This window comes from Vulpes vulpes, chromosome 15, assembly GCF_048418805.1.
Source record: "Vulpes vulpes isolate BD-2025 chromosome 15, VulVul3, whole genome shotgun sequence".
NCBI lineage: Eukaryota > Metazoa > Chordata > Mammalia > Carnivora > Canidae > Vulpes > Vulpes vulpes.
This window is the reverse complement of record NC_132794.1, coordinates 47,517,887-47,545,350: the sequence shown is the minus strand read 5'-3', so window position 1 is coordinate 47,545,350 and position 27,464 is coordinate 47,517,887. Positions and strand designations below refer to the sequence as shown.

The 27,464-nt window shown below is 43.4% G+C and overlaps 2 protein-coding genes across 7 annotated transcripts in view; one reads left to right on the top strand and one right to left on the bottom strand.

Annotated features, from left to right (window-relative positions):
* Positions 1–4,848: 4,848 nt before the first annotated feature.
* RPUSD2 (RNA pseudouridine synthase domain containing 2) overlaps positions 4,849–27,464 on the bottom strand; it is a 58,524-nt gene continuing 35,908 nt past the window's right edge. For 2 of the 3 annotated variants that reach the window (XM_072738295.1, XM_072738296.1), the window contains 3 exons: positions 8,761–9,536; positions 6,906–7,202; positions 4,849–5,788 (listed from right to left, as the gene is read on the bottom strand). In XM_072738295.1, the coding sequence (XP_072594396.1) occupies positions 5,054–5,788; positions 6,906–7,202; positions 8,761–9,387 (1,659 nt within the window). In that variant the 5' untranslated portion in view covers positions 9,388–9,536 and the 3' untranslated portion in view covers positions 4,849–5,053. Of the gene's footprint in view, positions 5,789–6,905; positions 7,203–8,760; positions 9,537–14,612; positions 14,659–27,464 lie in introns of those variants that run through there. The other variant, XM_025998478.2, reaches the window with a different exon arrangement.
* On the top strand, positions 14,722–25,798 carry CCDC32 (coiled-coil domain containing 32). 4 transcript variants are annotated; one of them, XM_025998474.2, is made up of 4 exons: positions 14,722–14,810; positions 16,847–17,102; positions 21,826–21,982; positions 24,807–25,798. In XM_025998474.2, exons 2-4 carry the CDS (start codon positions 16,859–16,861, stop codon positions 24,943–24,945), a joined length of 540 nt encoding a protein of 179 aa, XP_025854259.1. In that variant the 5' UTR covers positions 14,722–14,810; positions 16,847–16,858; the 3' UTR covers positions 24,946–25,798. The 4 variants fall into 4 exon arrangements, with proteins under 4 accessions (XP_025854259.1, XP_025854261.1, XP_025854262.1 ...); XM_025998476.2 differs by having other exon boundaries at positions 14,731–14,810; positions 16,852–17,102; XM_025998477.2 differs by having other exon boundaries at positions 14,732–14,785.

Genomic DNA, 27,464 nt, shown 5'->3' with positions numbered 1-27,464 from the left:
GAAAGACTGAAAACTTTCCCCCTAAGCTATGAACAAGACAAAGATGCCCACTTTCACTCTGTTACTTCTATACAACACTGTAGTGTAATCACAATGAGATATCCAGAGTAACTGGACAGGAAGAGAAATAAAAAGGCACCCAATCGGAAAAGGAAGAAGTAAAATGGTCTCTAGTCTCAAATGACATGAAAAAATATATACATTCCACATGTATTTTAAGAATCCACACACAAAAAAACTATTAAGCTAATAAATTCAGGAAAATTGCAGGATAAAAAAAAATCAGTTGTAATTCTATACACTATCAATGAACAATCCAAAGACAGAATTAAGCAAACTATTATTATTTGGGGGCATTTTATTTTATTTTATTATTTTTAAAGATTTTATTTATTTATTTATTCATGAGAGACACAGAGAGAAGGCAGAGACATAGGCCGAGGGAGAAGCAGGGTCCTCGCAGGGAGCCCGATGTGGGACTTGATCCCGGAACTCCGGGATCACGCCCAAGCCAAAGGCAGATGCTCAACCGCTGAGCCACCCAGGGGTCCCTGGGCATTTTAAATAGTATCAAAAAGAATAAGATACATGGGAATAAGTTTAACCAAGCAGGTATAAGACTCGTATACTATAAATAACAAAACACTGCTGGAAGAAATTAAAGATCTAAAAAAGATGGAAAAACATTCCATTTTCATGGATTGGAAGACTTAATAATGTTCATATGGTAATACTACCTAAAAATAATTTATAGATTCAATGCAATCCCTGTCAAATTCCTATCAGCCTCATAGGCAACAAAAGCAAAAACAAATGGAACTACATCAAACTTAGAAACTTTTGTGGATCAAAGGACACAATTAACAGAACAAAATGCAACCCATGGAACGGGAAAAAATATTTGCAAATCATATATCTGATAAAGGGTTAACATCCAGAATATGTAAAGAACTATAATTCAACAACAAAAAAATAAAACCTGATTGAAAAATGCATAGGACTTGAACAGTTTTCTAAATGACATACAAAAAGCCAATAAGCAAATGAAAACATGTTCAATGTCACTAATCGTCAGGGAAATGTAAACTAAAATTACAATGAAATAACACCTCATACCCTGAAAAGAAAACTGAAAACTCCCAAAATAACAAGTGTTAGCAAAGATGTGGAGAAAATGGAACACTTGTGCATTGTTAACAGGATTGTAAACGGTGCAACTGGTATGGAAAACAGTATGGTGGTTACAAATTAAAAATAGAAGGGTGCCTGAGTGGCTCAGTCAGTTAAATGTCCAACTCTTGATTTTGGCTTAGGTTATGATCTCAGGGTCATGGGATTGAGCCCCATGTGGGGCTCTGTACTCAGCAGGGAATCTGCTTCTCTCCCTTTCTGCTCCTCCCTTTGCTCATGCACTCTCTTGTTCTTTCAAATAAATAAATCTTTTAAAAAATTAAAAATAGAAATACCATATGATTTAGCAATCCTATTTTTTAATATATATACCCGTAAGAATTGAATGCAGGGTCTTAAGATAGTCACACACCCTGTTCATAGCAGCACTATTGATGATAGCCAAGTGGTGGAAGCAGCCCAAGTGTCTATCAGCAGATGAATGGATAAACAAAATGTGGTGTTATTCGTCCTTTAAAAAAAAAGAGATCCCATACAAGCTACAACGTGGATGAACCTTGAGGATGTTAAGCTAAGTGAAATGAGCCAATCATAAAAAGACAACTACTGTATGATTCCACTTATAGAAGATATTGTGATACTGTGATTTATAATATGTATTTGGTCTTCATTCCTGTTCTTGGCAGAGCTCCTAAGACCCTAGGGATTTCCTAAGTGATGAGAGTGATGAAGGTGTCTTTTGTTACTTCTAACACAATCCTTTCAACCACACCTGAGTTTGTTAATGAGGTGACTTTTGGAAAGCACTTAAGGATGGGCATTAATTGGCAAGGGGAATCAACTTTGTTAATAAGGGGTTGGAACTTTCAGCCCACTTACTAACTCAGGAGGGTTGTGAATAGGGAACTGGAGATTAAGTTTGTTGTTGTTGTTTTTAATATTTTTATGTATTTATTCACGAGAGACACAAAGAGAGAGGCAGAAACACAGGCAGAGGGAAAAACAGACTTCCTATGGTGAGCCTGATGCGGGATTCAATCCCAAGGCTCTAGGATCACTACTTGAGCCACCCAGGCACCTCCTGGAGATTAATTTAATAGCCAGTGGCCAATGGATTAATCAATCATGCCTAAGTAATGAACGACCCATAAAAATCCCAAATGGCTAGATTGAGAGTTTCTGGGTTGGTGAACAAAAAGGCATTCACATGCCAGGGCATGGCATACCCCAAACTCTACAGGGTCAGAGGCTCCTGTGCTCAGGACCCTTCAAGACTTTGCCCTATGTGTCTCTACATCTGGCTATTCATTCACTTCCTTTAATATTCTTTGTAATAAACCAATAATCTAGTAAGTAAACTGTTCTTAAATTCCGTGAGCCATTTCAGTAAATAACTGAACCCAAGGAAGGGGTTTTGGGAACCTCTGATTTATGGTTGGTCAGAAGTACAGGTGACAACTTAGACCTGTAATTGGCATTTGAAATGGGGCAGTCTTGTGGGACTGAGCCCTTAACCTGTGGGATCTGAGGCTAACTCTAGATAGACAGTGTCAGAATTGAGTTAAATTGTAGGACACTCAGCTGATGTTAGAATTGCTTGGTGTGGAGAAACTCCCCATACATTTAAGTACAGAGTATTCTGTGAAAAGTCAGTAAAGGAAAACAAAAAAAATTTTTTTTCAGGTATTTAAAACAGTCAAACACATAGAAGCAAAGAGTAGGGGGCAGAGGGAAATAGGAAATTGCTATTTAATGGGTATAAAGTTTTAGTTACATGAGATGATGAAGTTCTAGAGATCTGCTGTATAACATTGTGCCTATAGTTAACTATATGGTACTGGAAACATAAAAATTTGTTAAGGGGTAGATAACATGTTAAGTGCTCTTACTGCAGTTAAAAAAAAAGAAATTAAAACTTGTGAATCAAAGGACACTATAAACAAAATATATAGACAACTTACAAAATGTGAGAAAATAGGGGTGCCTGTGTGGCTCAGCCAGTTAAGCGTCTGCCTTCAACTCAGATCATGATCACAGGGTCCTGGGATGAAGCCCTGCATTGGACTCCGTGCTCAGAGGGGAGTCGGCTTCTCCCGTTCCCTCTGCCCTTCCCCTCTCTATGTCAAATAAATAAATAAAATCTTCAAAAAATCCCAAAAAAGAAAATGGGAGAAAATATTTGCAAACATGTATCTGATAACATGTCTTATATCTAGAACATATGAAGAATTCTTGTAATTCAATAACAAAAGACAAACAGCCCAATTTAAAAATGGGCAAAAGACTTGAATAGACATTTCTCCAAAGATATGTAAATGGCCAGGAAGCACATGCAAAGATGCTCGAAGATACTCAATAGGGAAATGCAAACCAAAACCACAATGCAAGAACACTTCATTCCTACTAGGTTGGTTATAATCAAAACAACGGAAAGTAACAAGTATTGGTGAGGATATGGGGATACTGAAACCCTTGTGCATTGCCAGGGGGAATGTATAATGGCTCAGCCACTGTGAAAACAATTTGGTGATTCCTCAAAAAGTTAAACATAGAATTATCATATGACCCAGCAGTTCCATTCCTTAGTATATACTTGGAAAAACTGAAAACGTGTATTCAAATATAAACTTATACACGAATGTTCATAACAGCACTCTTCACAATAGCAAAAAGTGGAAACAACCCAAATGCCCATCCAATGATGAATGGATATACAAATATAGTATACCCATATGGAATATCATTCAGTCATAAAAAGGAATGAAGTACTGGGGTGCCTGGGTGGCTCAGTCAGTTGGGTATCTCCCTTCGGCTCAGGTCATGATCCCAGGGTCCTGGGACAGAGCCCCACATCGGGCTCCCTGCTCAGTGGGGAGTTTGGTTCTCCCTCTGCCCCTCCTCCCACTTGTGTTCTCTTGTGCGTGTGTGCATGGTCTCTCTCAAATAAAAAACTTAAGAAAGAAAAAAAAAAAAAAAGGAATGAAGTACTGATGCTATAAATTGGAACAAAGTACTGATATATGCTTAAAAATATGCTAAGCAAAAGAAGATAGACATAAAAGGTCACATATTGGGATGTCTGGGTGGCTCAGCGGTTAAGCGTCTGTCTTCAGCTCAGGGCGTGATCCTGGAGTCCGGGATCGAGTCCCACATTGGGCTCCTTGCATGGAGCCTGCTTTTCCCTCTGCCTGTATCTCTGCCTCTCTCTCGGTCTCTCATGAATAAATAATTTTTTTTAAAAAGTCACATATCAGGGATCCCTGGGTGGCGCAGCGGTTTAACGCCTGCCTTTGGCCCAGGGCGCGATCCTGGAGACCCGGGATCGAATCCCACGTCGGGCTCCGGTGCATGGAGCTTGCTTATGTCTCTGCCTCTCTCTCTCTCTCTCTCTCTCATAAATAAAAAAAAAAAAAAAAAAAAAAAAAGTCACATATCATATGATTCCATTTATATGAAAAGTCCAGAACAGGCAAATCCATGCAGACAGAAAGTAGATTAATGGTCACCAGAGCTGGGAGGATGGGGAAATGGGAGTAACTGTTTAATAGGTATGAGTTCCCTTTGGATGATGGAAATGTTTTGAAACTAGATAAGAGGCGATGCTTGCACAATTTTGTGAATACAATAGATGTCACTAAACTGTGTATCTTCATTGTACATTATATGAATTTTACCTCAATTTTTTAAAAAAAAGATAAGAAAACCAGATACACAAGGTGTTAGAAAAAGATATATTTACAAACCAATATGTTCCCTAACTCTAGCTAGAGGGAGAGGAAAGAAGGAGGTAGCAAGTATAAGCAGATCCTGTAAGAACCTCACTCCTATAGAAACCCTGAGTACTAGCCCACAAGGTCAGATCCTACTCCATGGCCCATTCCTTTTCCACTTCAAGAAGCAATTGCTCCATTGGCCATAGTCCTCAGTCTTCTTGCCAATCATCCTGTGCCCATGCAGGCATGGGTGAAAAGTACTCAAACCCTGGTCCTTTATAGCACAGAGCATGCAGGAACATCACAAGGTCCTGGGGCAAGGGGTCTTGTCGCACCAACCGGCACTCTGCACAGAGGGGGTCTATCTCTTGATTCACAACATCTGTTTCAGCTGCCTTCCCTGGTGCCAAGGTCATTGTGTCCAGATCCTGAGGGGTTGCCTCAACTTCTCCATCCATCTTCTGGGCAGATGCAGCCAACTCTTCTATGTGGTCCTTGCCCACCTCTGAGGAGGGAGCTGTAGAGTCTATGAGTCCTGGGGGCAGATCGCCCTCACAGAGATCTAGCACATCCAGACTCTGTTTGGCTTGGTGCTCTGCCACAAGGTCCCGAAGCAGTTCCTCATCTGTCTTGGGAATGTGGCCACCTCGTCCCCGGGAGGGGCCCCAGGCAACTGAGTTGTAGATGGGGTCATTGAGGATGGGGTGGCCCAGAAACTGGAGGTGAACTCGGATCTGGTGAGTGCGGCCCGTGAGAGGCCGGCACCTCACCACACTGGAGTGGCCATTGTAGCTTAGTCTCTGGAACACTGTCTCACAGGGCTTGCCCCGAGTATCTACACGGCACACTCCTACCTTGTAAGATACCACCAAGATGGGTTCCTTGCAGGTCACTTCCTCCGTGGGGAACTCCCCCTCCACCCGGCACACATACTCCTTCTCCAGCTACAAAGGAGAGTAAAGGGAGGAAGTCAGCACAAAGCCTAAACTCATTACCCAATATAGTGATAAGAAATGCATCAGTATCAGATGGAAGAGGATTCGGGACACCTGGGTGGCTCAGTGGTTGAGCATCTGCCTTCGACTCAGGGCGTGATCCTGGAATCCCAGGATCAAGTCCCACATCAGGGTCCCTGCATGGAGCCTGCTTCTCCCTCTGCCTGGGTCTCTGCCAATCTCTCTCTCTCTCTGTGTCTCCCATGAATAAGTAAATAAAATCTTTAAAAAAAAAAAAAAAAGATGGAAGAGGATTCAAACCCTAGCTCCACCATTTGCCAATTTCATGATTCTGGGTACAATACTAAGCCTCTTTAAATTCCATTAACTTGTCTAGCAAATGTTAAAATTAGAAAAGCATTTACTTCACAGGACTATTACAAGGATTCCATAAGTTAGACTCTAATGTACTTGGTACTGAGCCTGGCAGAAAGTAAACACTCACTAAATGTATCACAATCAGATCCAGAATTACAAGTGTCAAGATGATAGTACTACCATTTAACCTTCTACCTAAGCCTCTTCCAACTTCATCCAGAATCTTTCTACTAAGTAGTCTGTCCCCATAAACTTAAAAAAATTAGTCATAAAAAAACAAACAAAACCAACCAAAAAACACCTTGGTCAGCCTGTCAGCACTTTATTATTATCATTTTTCTTAAGATTGTATTTATTTTATCATAAGGGGCACAGGCAGAGGGAGAAGCATGCTCCCCACCCACAGGGAACCTGATCATACTATATATATATAGCTCCCAGGATCATACCCTGAGCCAAAGGCAGACCCTCAATCGCTGAGCTACCCAGGGGTTCCAGCCTGTCAGCACATAAAACTTCAAAACAGCAAACTACCAAGAGAGGCAGTGTAAAGGCCATCTCTAAAGATCTTTCGAAGCATAAGAGAAAATAACCTGTCCTTGGTGTTTTCAGTGTTGACCTTCCTGAGGATAGGAAGCTTGGCCAGGTAACATGAAGGCCCACTTCAACAGAACTCAGTGACACACTTTTGATACAAAGCATTTGTGAGCCCAGGAATTTCCATGCAGGAGACAAAAGCCCAGCTCACCTGCCGGTCCCGAACTTGCTCATGAATTCTCTCTGAGACAGCCGCTGTCTTGGCAAACATGAGTACCCCCGAGGTAAGGCGGTCAAGCCGATGCAATGGGTGTAGCTCCTTGAGTTGGTGCTCCTTGCCCAGGATGAAGATGACAGTGTTGTGTCGGAAGCGGCCACAAGGATGGACAGGAATGGAAGAAGGCTTGTCTACAACCACCACATCCTCATTCTCAGCTAGCAGGCGGATAGGCTCTGCTGTGACTGGTGGCTCATGCCTGTGCACTCTGTTCCGCAAGAAGTCATTGTCCTGCAAATGACATAGGCAACTCATCAGCCCGGAGGCCAGCAACCTGTAATTAACTTCATACAACTTCCTGTTCCTTATTGATACAGAATGGTCATAGTACATCTTTAAGCAGAAAATGCAGTGTCCATATTATATTCATATTTTATAAAAATATTCATATTTTATAAAAATAGACACACAGGCAAAGAGCAGGTATTGAAAAAGTACTAGGAGGATATACACAAAAATGTTTTGGTGGTATTTCTGGGTGGTGGGATTATGGGTGTTTTTTGGTTTTATTTGTATTTTCTCTACAATAAAGTTACATTTTAAGGGTAAAGTTTTGGGTATCTGGGTAGCACAGTCGGTTAACCATAAGCCTTCAGCTCGGGTTGTGATCCCAGGGTCCTGGGATTGAGCCTCACATTGGGCTCCCTGCTCAGCAAGAATCTCCTTCTCCCTCTCCTTGTTCATGCTAAAATGGACAGTTAAAACCTCCATAAAATCATCACTTATTGTGACCTTGAACAAACAATACCAAGCCGTAAGACAGACAGCTGGTCTCTAGATTTGGATTCACCACAGGCTCACTGTATGCCACTTAACTTCTCTGAGCCTCAGCTTCCTCTTCTGTAAAACATGTGGATTAGGCCAGACCTGTAATTCTCAAAATAGGGATGTTAGAGGGAATTTAAACCACTCATTTCCCAAATGCTGAAATCATCTTGTCTCCCGTCACAACAAAGTGTTAGTCTGTCACAGTTAGTAACTCTTAACTGTGACAGAATTTTAAAGGGTCAAAGCATTGTGCTAGACAATTCTAGTTTCTATACCTAACATTTCACAATTCTATCGTATCAGGCTCTGTGATAAATAAAGTATTAGTTACAAGAACACAGGCTTTGGAGGTGACATCATTGCCTTACTTGTCTTAAGTTTACCTTAGTTTTGTTTCCTCACAGGTAAAATGAGGTGGCAATACCTACCCCACAAGGCTGTCATTAGAATTTAATGTTAAGTACATAAAATGCTTACCTCTGTGCCAGCACACAGTAAGGAGACATAAATGACAAGCTCTATTATTCCTACTTGTACAGAGACCTACAATGCAACATAGCGATCAGTGCCAGTGCCACAAGGCAGTGCACAAAAGGAGCCTTAAGAATTCCAACTTCTGGGCAGCCCTGGTAGCTCAGCGGTTTAGTGCCGCCTTCAGCCTGGGGCCTGATTCTGGAGACCCGGGATCCAGTCCCATGTCGGGCTCCCTGCATGGAGCCTGCTTCTCCCTCTGCCTGTGTCTCTGCCGCTCTCTCTATTTTTCATTAATAAATAAATAAAATCTTAAAAAAAAAAAGAATTCCAACTTCTGTCCCCTGGAAACAAGGAAGCCGCCTGGATGCAGGGGATGCGTGGATTGAGTTTTGAAGCAGACACTCCTTTGGGGGGATGGGATAAGAGGAGTGGGCTAAAGTAAAAGCGAAAATGCTTCAGAATCACCTTGATTTTACTTCAGTACCTATGCCCTGTTAACTCTGAAAAGACCCCTGCCCCCTTTCCGCTTTGGGAAGGCCCCATTTACCTTGAGCATAATGCTGAGGTCCTGTACCGGCTCCTCGTTGAGATGCAGGCGCCCCGCTCGGACTGCAGCCTCATAGTAGGACAGGGGCTGGGCTCGGAATTCGGTGCTGAAGACGTGCAGCAAGCTGTGCCCCACCCAGCGGCCTTTGCAGTAGGTCTGGAAGTCAAAGTAATAAGGCCGCACTTTGCGCAGGCCGCCCTCGAAGTAGTAGCTGGTCTCTGTAAAGTGCTCATCGCCGAAGCTCACCCCTGCCCGCCGCTTCTTCGGGGGTGGCACGACGCGCTCCCTGGTGGCGTCCCGTCGCTTCTTACGCTTGCCTGGGCCCGAAGCTGCAACCGAGGCCTGTTCCTCGCTCAGTGGGGTCTGCTTCCCGTCTTCCCGGGCCGGCTCCACTCCCCAGCCCACAGGCTTCCGGCTCCCGGCGGGTAGCTCACCCCTCGCGTCGCCACTAGCGTCTCCGTTTTGTTGAGCCGGAGCCTTCAGCTCAGACGGTGCCTCGGCCCCAGTCGAGAATGTTTCCGCCATCTGACCCCTACAACCACCCCAAGTCCTGGCAGGGCCGAGGCGACGGAGGGTGAGGCTCCCCTGCAGAAGAACTGGGAGCCACCGGTGGCGGCCCAGCCACATGACAGCCGGGCCGCAGGTCCCGGGTCGCGATCCGAAGACGTCACCGGGCACCAGCCAATCAGCGAGCCCCAGAGGCGGGGACCGAGGGGAGGAGTGACGGAGGGAGTTGAATGAGTGGAGTTGAACGTGTTGAATTGTCAGTTGAGAGGCTGTGAATGAGAGTAAGGCAGTGAGTTGAATTGAGAGACTGTGAGAATGACTTATCAAAAGTGTAGATTCCAATTTATTATTTAAAAAATAAAATAAAATAGGGGATCCCTGGGTGGCGCAGCGGTTTAGCGCCTGCCTTTGGCCCAGGGCGCGATCCTGGAGACCCGGGATCGAATCCCACGTCGGGCTCCCGGTGCATGGAGCCTGCCTGTGTCTCTGCCTCTCTCTCTCTCTCTCTCTCTCTGTGACTATCATTAAAAAAAAAAAAAAAATTAAAATTAAATAAAATTACAAGTCTAAAAAAAAAAAAGTGTAGATTCCAGGGACTCCTGAGTGGCTCAGTGGTTGAGCATCTGCCTTCGGCTCAGGTCTTGATCCTGGTGTCCTGGATCCTGCATGAAGCCTGCTTCTCTCTCTACTTATGCCTCTCTGTCTCTCTTTATGTGTCTCTCCTGAGTAAATACATAAAATCTTAAAAAAAAAAAAAAAAAGTGTAGATTCCGTGCAGGTATGCTGAAAGTCCCTTGGATCTGGTAAAACAAAGGAGTTTTATTCAAAACAAATCATAATGAGCCTTGCTAAACTCTGACTATACTAAAAAAAAATCTTGTATACATTAAAGGGGGAGTATCCTATTCATTTATTTTTAAGATTTTGCTTACTCTTGAGAGACAGAGAGAGGCAGAGACACAGGCAGAAGGAGAAGTAGGCTCCATGCCTGCAGGGAGCCAGATGTACGGATGTAGGACTTGAACCCTGGGACTCCAGGATCACACCTGGGCCAAAGGCAGACACTGAAACCGCTGAGCCACCCAGGCGTCCCTAAAGGGGGAATATCATAGTATGTAACTTATAACTCAATAAAGCTGTTATATTTGTATCTAAACATACACACATACCCCAGAAACAACGTCTTCACACCTATCATTCCTGAGGATTAGAAAGTTCCCATTTGCCTTCCATATGCTCCTGTCCCCTTAAAAAGGGAAGTACATGAGAAGATGTATTTGTCAGATCTCTTAAATGCAAAATACAAAACCAACTCTGATTAACTTCGTCGGAGAGGCAATTATTGAAAGGATATCAATGCTTCATAGAATACATAAGAGAGCTGGAGAACAGGCTCAGAAACAGAGCCAAATCAAGAGAAGATAAGGCCTCAGAACCAGACACATGACAAAATATGAACTTTATTTTATGACTTTGTTTATTTATTCATGAGAGACACATAAAGAGGGAGAGACATAGGCAGAGGGAGAAGCAGGTTCCCTGCAGGGAGCCCCATGCAGGACTCATTCCCAGACCCAGACCCGGACCTGGGATCACACCGTGAGTCTAAGACAGATGCTCAACGGCTGAGTCACCCAGGTGTCCTGACAAAGGATAAATTTTAAAAGAATGTTTTCCTAATGTGTCTGAAGCACAGACAAGGAATGATTTAACAGAATGTTCTAGAGAGGAAGTCCTTGTGGGATTGTATAAAGCTTTGCTACTCAAAATGCGGTTTCTGGATTAGCAACATGGAAAACACCTGGCAACTTCTTGGAACTAGAATATTCTGCCTTCTTCCCTCTTGACCTACCGAATGAGAATCTGTTTTTAAACAATATCCCAAGATGATATGTCTGCATATTAACATTTGAGAAGCTCTGGTATAGACCATGTAGACAGTTGTACTTTTTTGAATATCCAGCATCTTCTCAACACTCTTCTTTTGTGTGAGGAATTTCCCACATTATAAGATGTTGAAACCAGAAACTGGCCTTCCCAGATTCCATTGCAGCTTGGGCATTCATCACTTGGGCTCCATTGATCAATCAGGGCCTTCAGTTCAGAGGCACACAGCAGAGGAAGCAGGTACAATGTAGAACCCATGTGTGACAACATAGCATTGGAAACATCTGATTTGGAGGGCTAACAGTAGGGGCGATTCTTGTGTCTAGTGGCCAGTCAGCAATGCCAGCTGCAGTATCTATGTTTAAAGGCATTGGGGTAGGGCAGCCCCAGTGGCTCAGCAGGTTAGCGCCGCCTTCAGCCCAGGATGTGATCCTGGAGACCTGGGATGAGTTTCATGTCAGGCTTCTTGCATGGAGCCTGTTTCTCCCTCTGCCTGTGTCTCTGCCTCTCTCTCTCTCTCTGTATCTCTCATGAATAAATAAATATAATCTTTAAAAAAAAGGCATTGGGGTATCCCCTGAGCAGTCCCTCCGTGAGGTTTAGATACCGTTCCTGGCTATATAGACCCAGACTCTGGCCCATCTTAAGATTCTGTTAACTACTTAATATCCTTTAATCCTGTGCTGTACAATAAAGTAACCATTAGTCACATGTGGCTATTTAAAATAAATTAAGTAAAATTAAAGAAAAATTAAAAGGAGTTCTTCAGTTGCACCAAACTGCATTTCAAGTGCTCAACAGCCACATGAAATTAGTGGCTCCTTATTGGACAGCTCAGGTACAGAAAATTTCTATCACCACAGAAAGTTCTATTGGACAGAGTGGCTTTCATCAATTTCTTTTACTGCTTAAACTGGTTATATGAATTCTATTGTTTGAACTTAGAACTCCAACTAACTTCTTGTGATAAGGGTTTAAGTCTTTATTGTAAGAGGAATGGGAAATCATCAGACTTTGTGTGTGTGTGTGTGAGATATGATCTCCACTTCCAAAAGATCACCTTTGTTGCAACATGAAGGAACTGAGGAGGGAATCGCAAGTTTTAGTTCCCATTCAGTGTGGTTTGACCATGAGAGTTCTAATTCAAACATTCACATACCAAATGAATTTTGAACATTTGCCAGACATCATTTGGCTCTGGAGATAAAGAGGTAAGAAAGACATGGTTCCTGATCTTTTTTTTTTTTTTTTTTTTTTAAGATTTTATTTATTTGGGCAGCCTGGGTGGCTCAGCAGTTTAGCATCACCTTCAGCCCAGGTGTGATCCTGGAGACCGGGGATGGAGTCCCACATGGGGCTCCCTGCATGGAGCTTGCTTCTCCCTCTGCCTGTGTCTCTGAGAGACACACACACACACACACAGAGAGGCAGAGCCATAGGCAGAGGGAGAAGCAAGCTCCATGCAGGGAGCCCGACCTGGGACTCGATCCCCGGTCTCCAGGATCACACCCTGGGCTGAAGGTGGTGCTAAACTGCTGAGTCACCCAGGCTGCCCCATGGTTCCCGATCTTAATGAAGGCCTATACTGGTCAAGCATACAAATAAAAAATATGTTTGTGCTAGGTTACACTGTGGTTAAAGCAGAGTTTGAAATAGATGGATACTGCTGCCCTCATGTGGCTTCCCTATATGAACAATCCTCAGGGAGTAGATCACCATAGCTTTGCAAGACCAGCATCTGGTTTTTCTTTTTTCTTTCTTTCTTTTTTTTTTTTTTAAGATTGTATTTATTCATGAGAGACACACAGAGGCAGAGACACAGGCAGAGGGAGGAGCAGGCCCCATGCAGGGAGCCTGATATGGGACTTGATCTTGGATCCTGGGATCAGGCCCTGAGCCAAAGGCGTAGATGCTCAACCTCTGAGCCACTCAGGCATCCCAGGATCTGGTTTCAATTTATTCAGCATACACACTAATTAAACTCAGAGGACATTGGTAAATCTGTAAGAGTGCAATTTGATAATTTACAACTGTAACTTTAAGTCAGAAAATTTATTCCATTTTATATCAGCAAATACTTGTACCTACTGTTAAAGAACCCTCATCCTTGTTCAAGATATTTGAGAGGCCACATTTGAAATCAAGACTTTCTTTGGGGAGCAGATGAGAGAAAAGGGTGTAAGTGAATTGAAAGGTCATGAAGTAGCTTGATGAAGCACCCTTAACCCCAATGACAATGACCTTTTCTATGAATCAGATGCTGCAAGATTCATGTCTCTAGTTCCGGTGGCAGAACTGTAGACTTGACCTCCAGCCCCCTACTTATTCTCTATGAATAAGCACTGAAAAAATCGTGGCTGTTATTTGCTCCTTTGCTTTCTAATCTTCTTGCTTTCCACTTCCTTCTGCTTGCATATGCTAAGGATGGTTAAGGATGGTTATAAATATGAACAGTGGATTTCCTGATAGTTCCCTTTTACACAGTGGTAGTTAATACCATCAGAGCCATGGTGATTGGCTTTGGACACATCCAACGGCTACAGCCTCAGTCAAGTTATATCTACTGATGGTTGGCTAATGTCTTTAGTTACATGTTTCTTTGGGAGAGAGTAACCGCCCCTGGAAATTGGGGGTGGAGTGTGGGGGAGGAAGGATTGCATCATAGAGATACCACAAGCCCCGAAAGATATCAAAAGTAACCATATTTTTTTTTAAGTGGGCTCCATGTGCAGTGTGGAGCCCAACGCAGGGCTCAAACTCACAACCCTGAGATCAAATCTGAGCTGAGATCAAGAGTTATACCCTTAACTGACAGGATCACCGAGGCGCCCCGAAAGTAACTTCCTTAAAAAAAAAAAAGTCTGACACTTCCTTACCACCCTCTCCTTCATGTGCACTGGCCACACTTGTCATATCTTCTATAACTCTTAGCTGTTATTTGTAAAATTGTCTGCCCTATGGCGCACCCTCCGTTTAGCTGTAAAGAGCTCTGGGACCCCATACCAACTCTTACCTGTCTTGAATTCCTGCTTAACACAACGCCTAGAACACAGCAGGAGGGGCTCCTGCTTATTGACTAAGAGAAAGCTCATGACTTGGCTAATGGAACCTGGGTCTCCGGTAAGAGTAGCAAAAGTAGTCTCCTCCACCTGAGCCGCCGGAGTGCTCTAATTTGGGTAGCAAAGGGGTGAAATTTCCAGACAAAACACCAACCTAGAGGATAGCCAAGCAGGTGAATTTTCTCAGGGAAAAAATTAAATTCAAAGGCCTTAGCAACTGGGCTTCCCTCTCGGAGAAGGTGAGGGGCGGAGGACGCTGTCCTCGCGCCAAGACTGCTCAGGCGCTAGTGGAATCCACCTGCCCCAGGGAAGGAGGGGGCCCAGGGCACGTGACTCCACTGTCTCCCCCCCCCCCCCGCCCCCACCCCCACCCCCACCCCTGCGACAAGTCCCGCCTACCTCTCTCGCTCGCTCAGCTCCTCACTTCCTTACCGGGCCGGGCTCCTGTCAACCAATCCACGCACAGAACATCGCCAGGTCGGGCGGTGGTTGGAGGACTCCGGGATCCGTCACTCGGAGACTCCGCCCCCCCAGCCTCCTAGCCTTCAGCCACGGAACTGAGCCCAGCGCTGGTGAGCAGCTGGACAGGCGGTTGCGGTAGGTGAGGAGGGGCAGGGCTGCCCAACGTTTTAGATCCCCGGCCCGGGTTCCATCCCGGGATACCACAGAGGGGCCTCGGGGCCTCTCATCCCGTCCAGCCAGTCCTTGAGGCCAGAGTGACTGAGGCCCGGGTCTGGACACCGGGGTTCCCTGCACTGTTCTGGACTTCCCTAGGGAGAAGCGGGGAAGGCCCGGGGCTTCGGGGCGAGCAAAGTTGTGCTTTGGGTGGGTTCAAACGACTTCGGAAGGGGGTTGGAGGGTCGTTGTGGATCCTGGCATCAATTCATTCAGGGCCACTGTGACATATCTGTCCCTTTTTACTTCTGGGCCCTTGCGCTGGCTGGGCTCTCACTCCTAGAATTATTCAGACCTTACCCCAGGCAGCCTTCATAATCTCAAAGGTCTCTCCTGAAAGAAGGTGTCAACCCATCCTGTAAGAGTATATGAAAGCCCCAGGCAGTGTAGTATTGAATAAGAACTTGCATTTTGGACTGGCTCAGGTCTGGTTTCCAGTTAAGGAATCACCATATATCAGCCAAGTACCCTTGACTTGTTACCCTTCTGATCCTCAGTTCCTTCATCTGTAAACTGATGGAAATATCTCTTTCAGTGTTTCTAACTCTTAAAATAAGAACTTATAAAATAGGGACGCCTGGGTGGCTCAGTGGTTGAGCACCTGCCGTCCACTCGGTTGTCATCCAGGGGTCTTGGGATCGAGTCCCACATCAGACTCCCCACCAGGAGCCTGCTTCTCCCTCTGCCTATGTCTCTGCCTCTTTCTCTGTGTCTCTCATGAGTAAAGAAAATCTTAAAAAAATAAAAAAGAATTTATAAAATAAGAATAAGGTATAAAGCCCAGCTTCTACATGTAATGAGCACATGGGCTTTACATATGACATTACTTTCTCACAGTTTTCACCAAGAAGCAGTTTTATTATCCTCATGTATTTGGAACTCTGCAAGGCCTTTAAGTCTATGTCTTATTGAAGACAGATTTTAATTGGCTTGGACAGAATGGTTGCATTTTGGAGATCTTTGGAGAAAAGTGCAGAATTGTTGTCTCCATTGGAAATGTCTTAGAAATTGTGTATGTTAAAACATACTTAAGATTGGCCATTTAACCAGTTTTATTTTATTTTTTTTAAGATTTTATTTATTCATGAGAAACACAGGAGAGAGAGAGAGAGAGAGAGAGAGGCAGAGACACAGGCAGAGGGAGAAGCAGGCTCCATGCGGGGAGCCTGATGTGGGACTCAATCCCAGGTCTCCAGGATCACGCCCTGGGCTGAAGGCAGCGCTAAACCGCTGCGCCCCCCACCCCGCCCCGCCCCCGGCTGCCCTTAACCAGTTTTAAATGTGCAGTTCAGTGACACTCATATGGTTGTGAGACCATCAGGATCATCCATCGCTAGAACTTCCCAAACTGAAACTCCATACCCATTAAACGATAACTCCCATTCTCTCCTCTGCCAAACCCCTGGCAACAACCATTCTAGTTTCCTACTCTATGAATTTGACTGCAGTAGGTACTTCATATAAGTGGAATCATTCGCTATTTGTCCTTTCGTGTCTTGCTTGTAGATATTTCATTTTTAAAAGAACTTTATTATGAAAACAATTTGAGTGCAGAGCCAGAAGAGGAATACAACTATGCTTTTGTAATCTTTATATCTGTAACACAGGACTCTAATAAAAGACATTTTAAATTTAGAGAAACTTCTTGAAAGCCTGTTACCTTCCTTCATTGGGTAAACAAATATCTGAGTACTGTATACTAATACTATATCCTTTTTTTTTTTTTTTTTTTTTTTTTTTTAATTTTTTTATGATAGGCACACAGTGAGAGAGAGAGAGAGGCAGAGACACAGGCAGAGGGAGAAGCAGGCCCCATGCACCGGGAGCCCGATGTGGGATTCGATCCTGGGCCTCCAGGATCGCGCCCTGGGTCAAAGGCAGGCGCTAAACCACTGCGCCACCCAGGGATCCCCTAATACTATATCCTTAAAGCCAGTCCTTACATTTCTGTTTTTCAGCTCAGATTCCAAATGAAAATGTTTGAGAGCATTGACTCTACAACCACAAGATCTGGCCCTGATCTTTGGGCTGAAATCTGCTCCTGTTTACCAAAACCTGACCAAGAAGATGGTGCCAATAATGCCTTCTCAGACTCCTTTATGGATTCATACCCTGCGGGTACAGGCCACAGGGAAGCCCCAGATTTTGCTGTTCAGCCAGCTACAAAGCCGTGGGCTCCCTTGCAGGATTCAGAAGTGTATTTAGCATCTCTAGGTAAGTTATATGGCTTTTCTTTTTATTGAATCAGAAGTTGGTGGCTTTAAGGAAACATGTTGAAGTTCTGTTACATCACCTGGTTTCTATTCTTAATTATTACTGTTTTTTTTTTTTTTGTCTTCACCATATTTATTGTTGGATCTACTTCTAGGTGGATATTTCAGGTTGATTGTTGGGAAGGAGCACCCTTTTCTTTTTCTTTAAGATTTTACTTTTTTTTTTTTTAAGATTTTATTTATTTATTCATGAGAGACACACAGAGAGAGACACAGGCAGAGGGAGAAGCAGGCACCATGCAGGGAGCCCAATGTGGGACTCAATCCTGGGACTCCAGGATCATGCCCTGAGCCAAAGGCAGACGCTCAACCGCTGAGCCACCCAGGCGTCCCAGGATTTTACTTTGTAATCTCTACACCCATCATGGGGCTTGAACTCACAACCCCGAGATCAAGAGTTGCATGGTCTACTGACTGAGCTAGCCAGGTGCCCCAGGAGCACCCTTTTCCTTGTATTTTCCTTAAAACTGTCTTTGTTACCTCCTGCCTTGACTGTTTCATTTGAATTCTGCTTCATTTCTTGGCATTCTGTAGAAGCCTCCTGCCTACTATTGATAGCGCATATATTCAGAGAACCCCAAAGTGTCAGACATTATGTCATCTGAAAGAAAAGGTCATGGCCCCCGAGCTGCACATGGAATTCTGATAAAACCTTTGTATTGAAAAACTACTGTAGGGATCCCTGGGTGGCGCAGTGGTTTGGCGCCTGCCTTTGGCCCAGGGCGCGATCCTGGAGACCCGGGATCGAATCCCACGTCAGGCTCCTGGTGCATGGAGCCTGCTTCTCCCTCTGCCTGTGTCTCTGCCTCTCTCTCTTTCTCTGTGACTATCATAAATGAATTAAAAAAAAAAAAAACCAACAAAAAAAAAACTACTGTACTAAAAAACTTATATTAAATTGATTGTTGGACTAGGAACTTTTTTTTTAAGATTATTTATTCATGAGAGACACAGAGAGGCAGAGACATAGGTAGAGGGAGAAGCAGACTCCTAGTAGGGAGCCCAATGTGGGACTCGATCCCAGGACCCCAGGATCACACTCTGAGCCAGAGGCAGATGCTCAACCGCTGAGCCACCCAGGTGTCCCAGAATGGGAGCATGTTGACATAAAATTCATTCTACCTCTTGTTAGTCATTTAATTTTTTTTTTTAGTCATTTAACTTTTAAAATATTTCCTCAAAACATCTGTCCTGTGCCCGTAAGTGTCAGTATTTAGAGAGACTCCAAATACAGGAAAAAGATTCAGATTGTCCCATGCAAAGGGAAAGAAAAATATCAGTCTAGGGCAGTGATTGCTTTAGAATTGTGGTATCCTTTTACTAAACATCCATGAGACCCATCTATGTGTCATAAAAACAAACCTGGGAATAATTATTTGAGGAAGAAAAGAATCAGAATAGAGTTTTCATGATCGCTAACTAATACCTTGGAAGAACAAAGGGAATTTTGTTAATGATCTACTGGAGGAAAAAGATATGAGAAAAACACAAGTGGAATGATGGGTAACAAGAAACTTACAGGTGTAATGTGAAATTTGTCAAGAAGCCCCCAAAGTTCGGATAGTAATACTTGCAGCCATGGCCAAGGAGGTTGACAATTCAGTTCTGTGGCAGTCAGAACATCTGCTTAATGATGATAAGGAGAAGACACAACAACAATCTGAGAAAACTGGAGAACCAGATCCTACGCTTGTTGGTATCCTGTGCCCAGGGGTTGTTAGAAACTTTAATGGATTTGGTGGTGATTTGATTGGTGAAGATTGGTTCGGAAAGTTAAAACTCCACTGATCTTTTCTAAAATCAGCTAAGAAGATGTTTAAGGGGCACCTGGCTGGCTCAGTCAGAGCATGTAATTCTTGATCTCGGGGTTGCAAGCTTGAATCCTATGCTAAGTATAGAGATTACTTAAAATCTTTAAAATTAAAAAAAAATATGCTTAAAATTTCATTTCTAAGGAATGAATAAGAGCCATTTCTGTGGCTGTGGCAGAGCCTGGGAGGCAATGGCAGGCAGATTTGGAGTATGCAAATTTTCTTTTTCTTTTTCTTTTTTTTTTTTTAAAGATTTATTCATGAGAGACACAGAGAGAGGCAAAGACACAGGCAGAGAGAGAGAAGCAGGCTCTCCGTAGAGAGCCCAACTCGGACCGATCCCAGGACCCCGGGATCACTACCCAAGCCAAAGGCAGATGCTCAACCACCGAGCCACCCAGGTGTCCCTGGAGTATGCAAATTTTCTGTTGCCTGTTTCTGCCTGCCCAACTTAGATCACACCCAATTAAGTACTGAGCACACAGAAAAAGGAAGACTTTTTCCAGCCCAAAAGAGTGCCTTCCACCTTTAGAACCAAGGCCAAACAGTGTAAAGATTGTTTTTATTGCCGGATAGATCTGTATCAAAAAGGGGTGGCTTAATTGGTTGAGCATCTAACTCTTGATTTTGGCTCAGGTCGTGATCGCAAGGTCGTAAGACTGAGCCCCTGGTTGGGCTCTGCACTTGGTGGGGGAGTCTGCTTCAGGTTCTCTCTCTCTTTCCTTCTGCCCCCCCCCCCCCCATCAAATGCACACACGTGCTCTCTAATAAATAATCTTTTTTAAGTTTTTTTTAAGGTTTTTTAAAAAATATATTTTTTTAAAATTTTTATTTATTTATGATAGTCACAGAGAGAGAGAGAGAGAGAGGCAGAGACACAGGCAGAGGGAGAAGCAGGCTCCATGCACCGGGAGCCCGATGTGGGATTTGATCCCGGGTCTCCAGGATCGCGCCCTGGGCCAAAGGCAGGCGTCAAACCGCTGGACCACCCAGGATCCCTAAAAAATATTTATTTATTCATAGACACATAGAGAGAGAGGCAGAGACACAGACAGAGGGAGAAGCAGGCTCCATGCAGGGAGCCCGATGTGGGACTCGATCCCGGGTCTCCAGGATCACACCCCAGGCTGCAGGCGGCGCCAAACCACTGTGCCACCGGGGCTGCCCTAATAAATAATCTTTTTAAAAAAAGTATCCACTACAAGCAACAATTAAAAACTTAGCCAGCTCAATATGAATCCACATAATTCTCTTCATATCCTCAAGGAGGTAAAAACTCCTCAAATATTTAACACTTATCAACTACAGGCTTTTTGCATGGGTGAACTGGTGATAACTTGGAGCAACAAAAGGTAGTAGTTATTTTGATATATAAGTGCAAGCTGATGTGGCTTCTTTAGAAATGAAAGCAGGATTGCAAATCATAAAGTTCCAATTAGGTCTGGGCTTGATATTCACCCCTCTCCAAAAGGCCATCCTTTACCCATTTACTATCGTTGAAGGCAAGGCTACATTAAAGCAGAAGGCAAATGGTGATACCCTTCCTTCTCTTCTTCAGTTGTTCCACACTTACACTTAAATGCAAAGAAGAGTAATTAAACATCTATCATCAGTAAGCCATGTGCACCATTCTCACTGGGATTAGAAGATGTTTGTTTTTTAAAGTTTTTTTTAAAGATTTATTTATTCATGAGAGACAGAGAGAGAGAGAGAGGCAGAGACACAGGCAGAGGGAGAAAGAGGCCCCTCGCAGGGAGCCCGACATGGGACTCGACACCCTGAGCTTCCAAAGGCAGACGCTCAACCACTGAGCCACTCAGGTGTCCCAAAGATTTTATTTATTTATTCATGAGAGACATGGAGAGAGATAGAGAGGCAGAGACATACGCAGAGGGAGAAGCAGGCTCCATGCAGAGAACCCGATATAGGACTCGATCCCAGGACCGTAGGATCATGCCCTGAGCCAAAGGCAGATGCTCAACTGCTGAGCCACCCAGACGTCCCAAGATGTTTGTTTTTATTAGGTTCCAACATCCAGGCCACAAGTTGAGTAACTTTAAAAAATGTTGGGAGATTGCTTTTCTTTAATCAAGAATTTAGGGGATCCCTGGGTGGCTCAGCAGTTTAGCGCCTGCCTTTGGCTCAGGGCGTGATCCAGAAGTCCCGGAATCGAGTCCCGCGTCGGGCTCCTGGCATGGAGCCTGCTTCTCCCTCCGCCTGTGTCTCTGCCTCTCTCTCTATCATGAATAAATAAATAAAATCTTAAAAAATAAAAAGAATTTAATTACACATAGAGATCTTAAAGGTCTCTTATTATTGAGTTCTCATTAAGCCAATTTTAATGTCTAATGAACCATTAGATCTTTCATCATTTTCTCTAATTCTTTCTCATGAGATTTGGAAACTACTTCATGTCACTGTAACAAAAAGAAAAACCATTTACTCCTCAGAGAGACTATTTTCAAAGAGGTGACACGTGTGTCAAGCCAGGGAAAACAAGTTATGCCTTTGAGAGATACCTGCTGGCTTCTGCGATTTCAAAGAAAATGTGCCATTGATTTATTTATGAGAGCCTATGGGGTTAAACATGTATTTGACATGTATATGTATTTGATGTATACATGTTTGCAAAACATGTATATGTATTTGATACAATACAGAGTTAAGACGTGGGGAAGGTAAAAGAAAAATGTATGTTCCCTCTACCTGTCCTTAAAAAAAAAAAAAGAGCTCTTTTGCAGGGAGTGTGGATGTACTCATCAGTGAGAGAATTTTTAAGTTGTCATCTTGCATTTTAGATTTAGTTTCATATCATACTCACTTTCCTTGTTAAGCTTCTTCTCTTCTCTTTAGAGAAGAAACTGAGAAGAATCAAAGGTTTAAATCAGGAAGTGACTTCCAAGGACATGCTTCGAACCTTGGCCCAAGCCAAGAAGGAATGCTGGGATCGGTTCCTCCAGGAGAAGTTAGCATCAGAGTTCTTTGTGGATGGACTTGATTCTGATGAGAGGTAATTGGTTCTCAGTCCAGACAGCATTTCTCTTTCTCAAAGGAATTCGGGGAGAGTGACATTTGAGTCCAGAAATTGGTCAATATTAACATCAGCTTATCTGAGCTCAAAATAATCGTTTTTAATAAGGTTGCTCTACTTCATCTTGGTGCAGTAGATTTTGATAATTATTATTTTTGCAAAAAAGCAAATACTCTATCAATATCTTGATCACAGATTGAACAGAACTGAGGAGAAAGCACTGTCTTCATTTCTAAGTATACAGTGTGTTTGGGAAAGTAGTAGCTGATCAGCAACTAGAAGTGTGTCTTACCTGTGACTCGCCAGTGCCTTACAGAATTTCTGCCATACTGTAGGTATTCAAATCTGTATAGACTAAGTGAATGAATTTCTTAAGCATCTACTGTGTGAAGACCCTGCCCATGATATAATGAGGCTGGGGTGCTGGGAAGATGTAAGGAAGTTTTAGGCCCCTTCCCCGCCCTTTTTTTGTCCCCACAACTATCTGAGGAAAGATGACAAATATATATAAGGACACACCTAACAAAAGAAAGCAGTATAAGAAAAAATCTGGGTGAGTGGAAGTGATAAAACATGCTTTGGGAGTTGAGGGACCATTGAACTCCCTGTGGGCTCTGGTGTTTGTGTCAAAGAAGGCAGGACTCGAACCGTATGTGTAGGTGGGATGGATACAGAGAGGAAGAGGAGAGGAGAGGGGGAGAGGGCCTTCTGCCACAAAGAGCGGGATGGTGCTCGACACCTGGGAAAGTGACTCTGCTGCTTACTGGTTGTTCTTGAGGAAGAAACCTGGGTGTGCCTTAGTTCCCTCGTCTGTAAAGCAGGAATAGGAGCTCTTCCCTCTTTGGGTTGTTGTGAGGGTTAAATAAGTTACTGTGTGTGAAGAGCTTAGAACAGACCTGGCACCTGGTAAGTACTATGTAACTGTTAGCTATTCATATTAGTCCTAAGGGAATCTTAAAGTTCGGTAAGAAATCATTCAAAATAAAAAAATTAGTGAGGGAAGTAAAAGCCTGAATTCTAACCAAAGGTCCTAGGGAAACATCACCTAAGTTTGCAACATATCATTAACATTGATTTTAGGAGTCCCATGATGTAAGATAAAGATATGGCTGCTGAAATCAGGGACAGTAGGTGAATAAAGCTTAATAGTTACATTTTACTTCTTAATTTGCAAAGCATTTTCACTTACATTAGCTTAAATATTGCATCAGCATGTCCCCTAGATTCTTCAGAAATCGGTGTGGCATCTAAGGGCAGCCTAACTGCCTACCTTCTGAGGCCTCAGCAAATAATACGCTGTTTTCTCTTTTCTGTCTCTAAAGACGCAACCCAGTTGAACCTTAAATCACCCCAAACACAAAAGACTTGAAGATGCCCACCTTCCCAACCCACCAGTAATTTGGTATTCTCTTCTCTCTCCCGTTGAATGTTTGCCTCCTTTCCAATACTGTGAAGAAAAGAACATTTTGTCCTGCATAATTCTCAAGTAGGAATTCTTTTTCTTTTGAAACCAGATCAGCACCAAGGCACGAGTTACTGTTTCTGTGTTTTTATCAATACCTAAAATGATGTGAGGTTTCCTTTTCTATAGAAGCAAGTTGAAACAATTCTAGGAAAAGTGTGCTAGATGAAGATGAAATGCACCTGGAGTACCTTAGGCCTCTGAGCTGTGCACACTTGTTCCCCTGAGCTGCCATCTGTGGGAACGCTTCTATAAGCATTATTACAAGTACACCAGAAACAGTAGATATGCATTTATTTGCAGATTTCAAAGTTTCTGTTTTAAACAGAAGCCATTTTGTAGTGGAATTGTGTGATTCTTCATGTATGTGAAGGCCAGGTAGTAATGGGCTGAGGAGTAATGGGCTGAGAAATCCTACTGTCTACAACACAATTCCCCCAGTTTTGGGTGTCTAAAATCTGCTGGTAGTAATTGGCAGAGGAGTAATGGGCTGAGAAATCCTACTGTCTACAACACAATTCCCCCAGTTTTGGGTGTCTAAAATCTGGTGGTGACGACTACTTCTTGGCTTAAGACTTTGGGCTATTGAAAAGCACAGAGTAAGGTTTACATTACTTGTTGTCATTTATAGTTTACTATGAACATCTCATAAGCTTTAGAGTGGTAGGTCTTGGGTACTTAAGGAAGATAGGAGGGGGCACTTTCCCCCACCACACAGATCCAAACCAAAAAAGAGCCCTCTGGCGTAGTGAGTATTTCTTCGTGGGAGAAATTGCTGTGCAGATGTTTCCATCTTGGGGACTTGCTATAGGATGAAGTAAACAAACAAACAAAAAACTCTCCAAAAAATGATGCTTAGTGTAACTAAGTGTTGTAAGTATAATCTAGTCTCAGATTGCCTCAGGTATAGGAGATTTCAAGATGCTCACTAATAATTTGCTATATTAAAAATAAATAAATAAATAATAATAATTTGCTATATATTTGAATGTTTCCTCCCTTGGACAATTTCCTCTCTAGTTTTGAGGGGAAAAAAAAAACAGAACTGAGGCATAAGCTCTTCAGTTATTCTCACCAAGCCTTCAGAGGCTGTGCATTTGAAGGAGGCCTGGTGCTGCTTATAGCCAGAGTGCCCACTAGGGGGTAAATTATGCTGCTGAGCTGCCAGGATGCACAGCTGTCCGAGGAGTATCGTCATTCTCCCCCGTTAGCAGTGGAAAAACAATTGTAGGAAGAAACTGGTGGTGGGCGGGAAGGCAGCATTTGAGTAACTGAGATAATCATTAAGTAATTAATCAGCCGGGTCTGATGCAGCCACCCTTTCCTCCTGCTCTCTCCTAGCACCTTGGAACATTTCAAGAGGTGGCTCCAGCCAGATAAAGTAGCCATCAGTACAGAGGAGGTCCAGTATCTGATTCCTCCAGAATCCCAGGTTGAAAAGCCAGCAGCCGGGGACAAGCCAGCGGCAACGGAACAATAAATTACACACACACACACACACACACACACACACACGCTGAGCAGCTGTCTTGGGTCCAGAGGGAACAGCGGAGAGCTCGTCAGAGCAACAAGGAGAAATCTAGGGAGGAGGGGAAGCCCACCCTCCCACTTAACAAAGCAAACAGCTGTGGGCCCCCTGAGGACTTGCTTGGGGCTGGCATGTGTGACTGTTGTGGATAAAGTGACTGACCCAGTGCATGCTGGATCAAGATACTGCTTTCCTCTGCATCTCACAGCTTGCCTGAGCTCTGTTGCTGCAGGTGAGAAGTCCGCAAAGAATCTTGTGAAGCAGCAAGTACAAAAGTATTTGCAGAAACTGGGTACCCTTGTGTATAATATATAAGCTAAGTGAGCCATATTTTTTCTTGCCTCTTCTGGATGTTCCTGCCTGGGTTCCCTGCATTCCCTTGGTTAATTGTCAGGGGTGAGTGGGGCCAAGGAGAAGAGAATCAAATCTGCCTCCTTGGATCCACACCCCATGTGGGGCTTCTCTAAGTTTGTAATAAATATAGGGCCTTTAGGGAAAGAGGCTGCACTTTTCCTTTGTCTGATTTGTTCCTCATGGAGAAAATGGACAAAAGTATGAAAACTTGGGTGTTTGTGTGTATATATATATTTTTGGCTTCATGCATGGCTTCTCCCCTAACTTCCTCTTGCACTTAAAAAGAGCCAGGCTTCAAATTAGACTTGTAAATATAGTGTTGCTATTTGACACCACTCCTGAATAGTTCCAAGCTTGCTTGTGGCAGCTTTCCTGGCGGAGCCTGTGCTTCCCTCCTTTATCATGTTCTTGTTCAGTAAATGTTGTTCATATAAAACTTTTCTCATCATAATAGCAGTGCGTGTTGTGCTCTTGGCCTGCTTTCCCCCTCAGAGAGATGCTCCCAGGCACTATAGAGGTAAAGACAAGTGTGTGACAATGTAGGAGAGCTGATTCCTTTGCCAGCCTTCTATTTTTAACATGCACGCTGTGACAAGCCAGGCCTCGGTGCTCTTAGGGTAGGATTCTGTGGCCAGGATTCTGTGGCTGTGGCTCTATGGAGCTTCTTGCTGGGTAATAGGTTTCAAATCCCTAATGATGAGCAGGGTGACCATAAAAATCTGCAGAGAACATGTGCTCCTATCTAAATCAAGTATTTGCCTTGTCTGAAAGGATAGGAATCAACCAGATAATTCTATATACTTGCTAAATTATACAAAGGGAGGTAATTTCCAGACATACTTTCCTTTTTTAAATTGATTAATGGTGTTAGCTTTATTCCTCCTGCTTTTTAACAGTAAGGTAGCTTTGACAGAGAGTGACCCTCTGTGTTCCCTAAATACTTTGAGGAAGCCAGACACTGACAATCATCTGGGCCTGGACTGAGCTTGCTAGTTGCCATCCCTGCCTAGGTTCAGGTGCTAGACCACACTCTTCCTACAAGGTCCTCTGATGGCTTTCAGGTGGATGGATAGTTTTTTTTTTTTTTTTTTAAAGACTGAGTTTTCTTCTTGCTGCATGATAAACAAAAATGATTCTTTCTCAGTAACAACTTAAGAAATAAAGCAGTAAGGTCCCAAACACTCTCCTAAAGAGCAGCTGATCATCCGACAGAGAATGTATCCATACCAGAAAAGTGATTGTAATTCAGGCAAGATTCTAGCTTTGCCTATTCCCTACCTTCCATTTTCTACCTAAGAAACAGAAATTTTAGTGTGAGGAGGTGGCAAATTGAGTTAGCGGAACCAAAAAGGAACTTTTGGACTGGAAGGCTTTTAGCCCCATGTGAAAACCTGGGTAAAGTATGGGACAAAGATCCTGGATTTTCGGCTGCCTGCTCATGTAACTCTTTAATAGAGGCTGATTGCAAGAAGTGAGTCCAGTGAGTTGCAATTTTGATTCCTGAATTGGTTTAGAGATGACAATCTAAGTGATGGCCTTTTTTTTTTTTTTTTTTTTTGAGTAGGCTCCATGCCCAGCATGGGGCTTGAACTCACGGCCCTGAGATCAAGACCTGAGCTGAAATAAAGAGTTGGATGCTTAATGAACTGAGCCACCTAGGTGCCCCAGTGATGGCTCTTAAAAAAAGGTAAAGCACCATTTACCAAAAACAAATTTGATATTAGCTCCCAAAGCTAACTTATTAATATAGACTGAACTTAGCTATTGAAATGGTACTATATTTGAATCTAAGAGTGTTGGGTGCTATCTTTATCTATCTTGTGGCTTATTGTGTGATCACAAATCAAATGACCTCTTTGTGTTCCAGTTCCCTTTTAGAAATTCAACTAACCAGAGGAAAAATTGTATTGGCCAGAAATGCTGATTTATTTCCTTTGACCCTGGAAATTCCCAAGGAACTCCAGTTAGCACTTCCTCAAATCAGTAAAATGTGAGTTGAGAGGGCACTTTTTGTTACCCCAAGTGAAACAGAAAGAGCAAATGGAGCAATATTTAATGCTAACCCTTAGAGCCAAGTAAGGACAGTTACCAATAGGGCAAAGCAGAAATGATTTGGC

What these genes read in the sequence shown, in the direction of transcription:
- CCDC32 (XM_025998474.2), top strand. Translation starts at nt 16,859, where the DNA reads ATGAAAATGTTTGAGAGCATTGACTCTACAACCACAAGATCTGGCCCT. An exon ending in AGTGTATTTAGCATCTCTAG is followed by an intron (nt 17,103 to 21,825) that starts GTAAGTTATATG and finishes TCTTCTCTTTAG; the next exon opens with AGAAGAAACTGAGAAGAATC. An exon ending in GGACTTGATTCTGATGAGAG is followed by an intron (nt 21,983 to 24,806) that starts GTAATTGGTTCT and finishes GCTCTCTCCTAG; the next exon opens with CACCTTGGAACATTTCAAGA.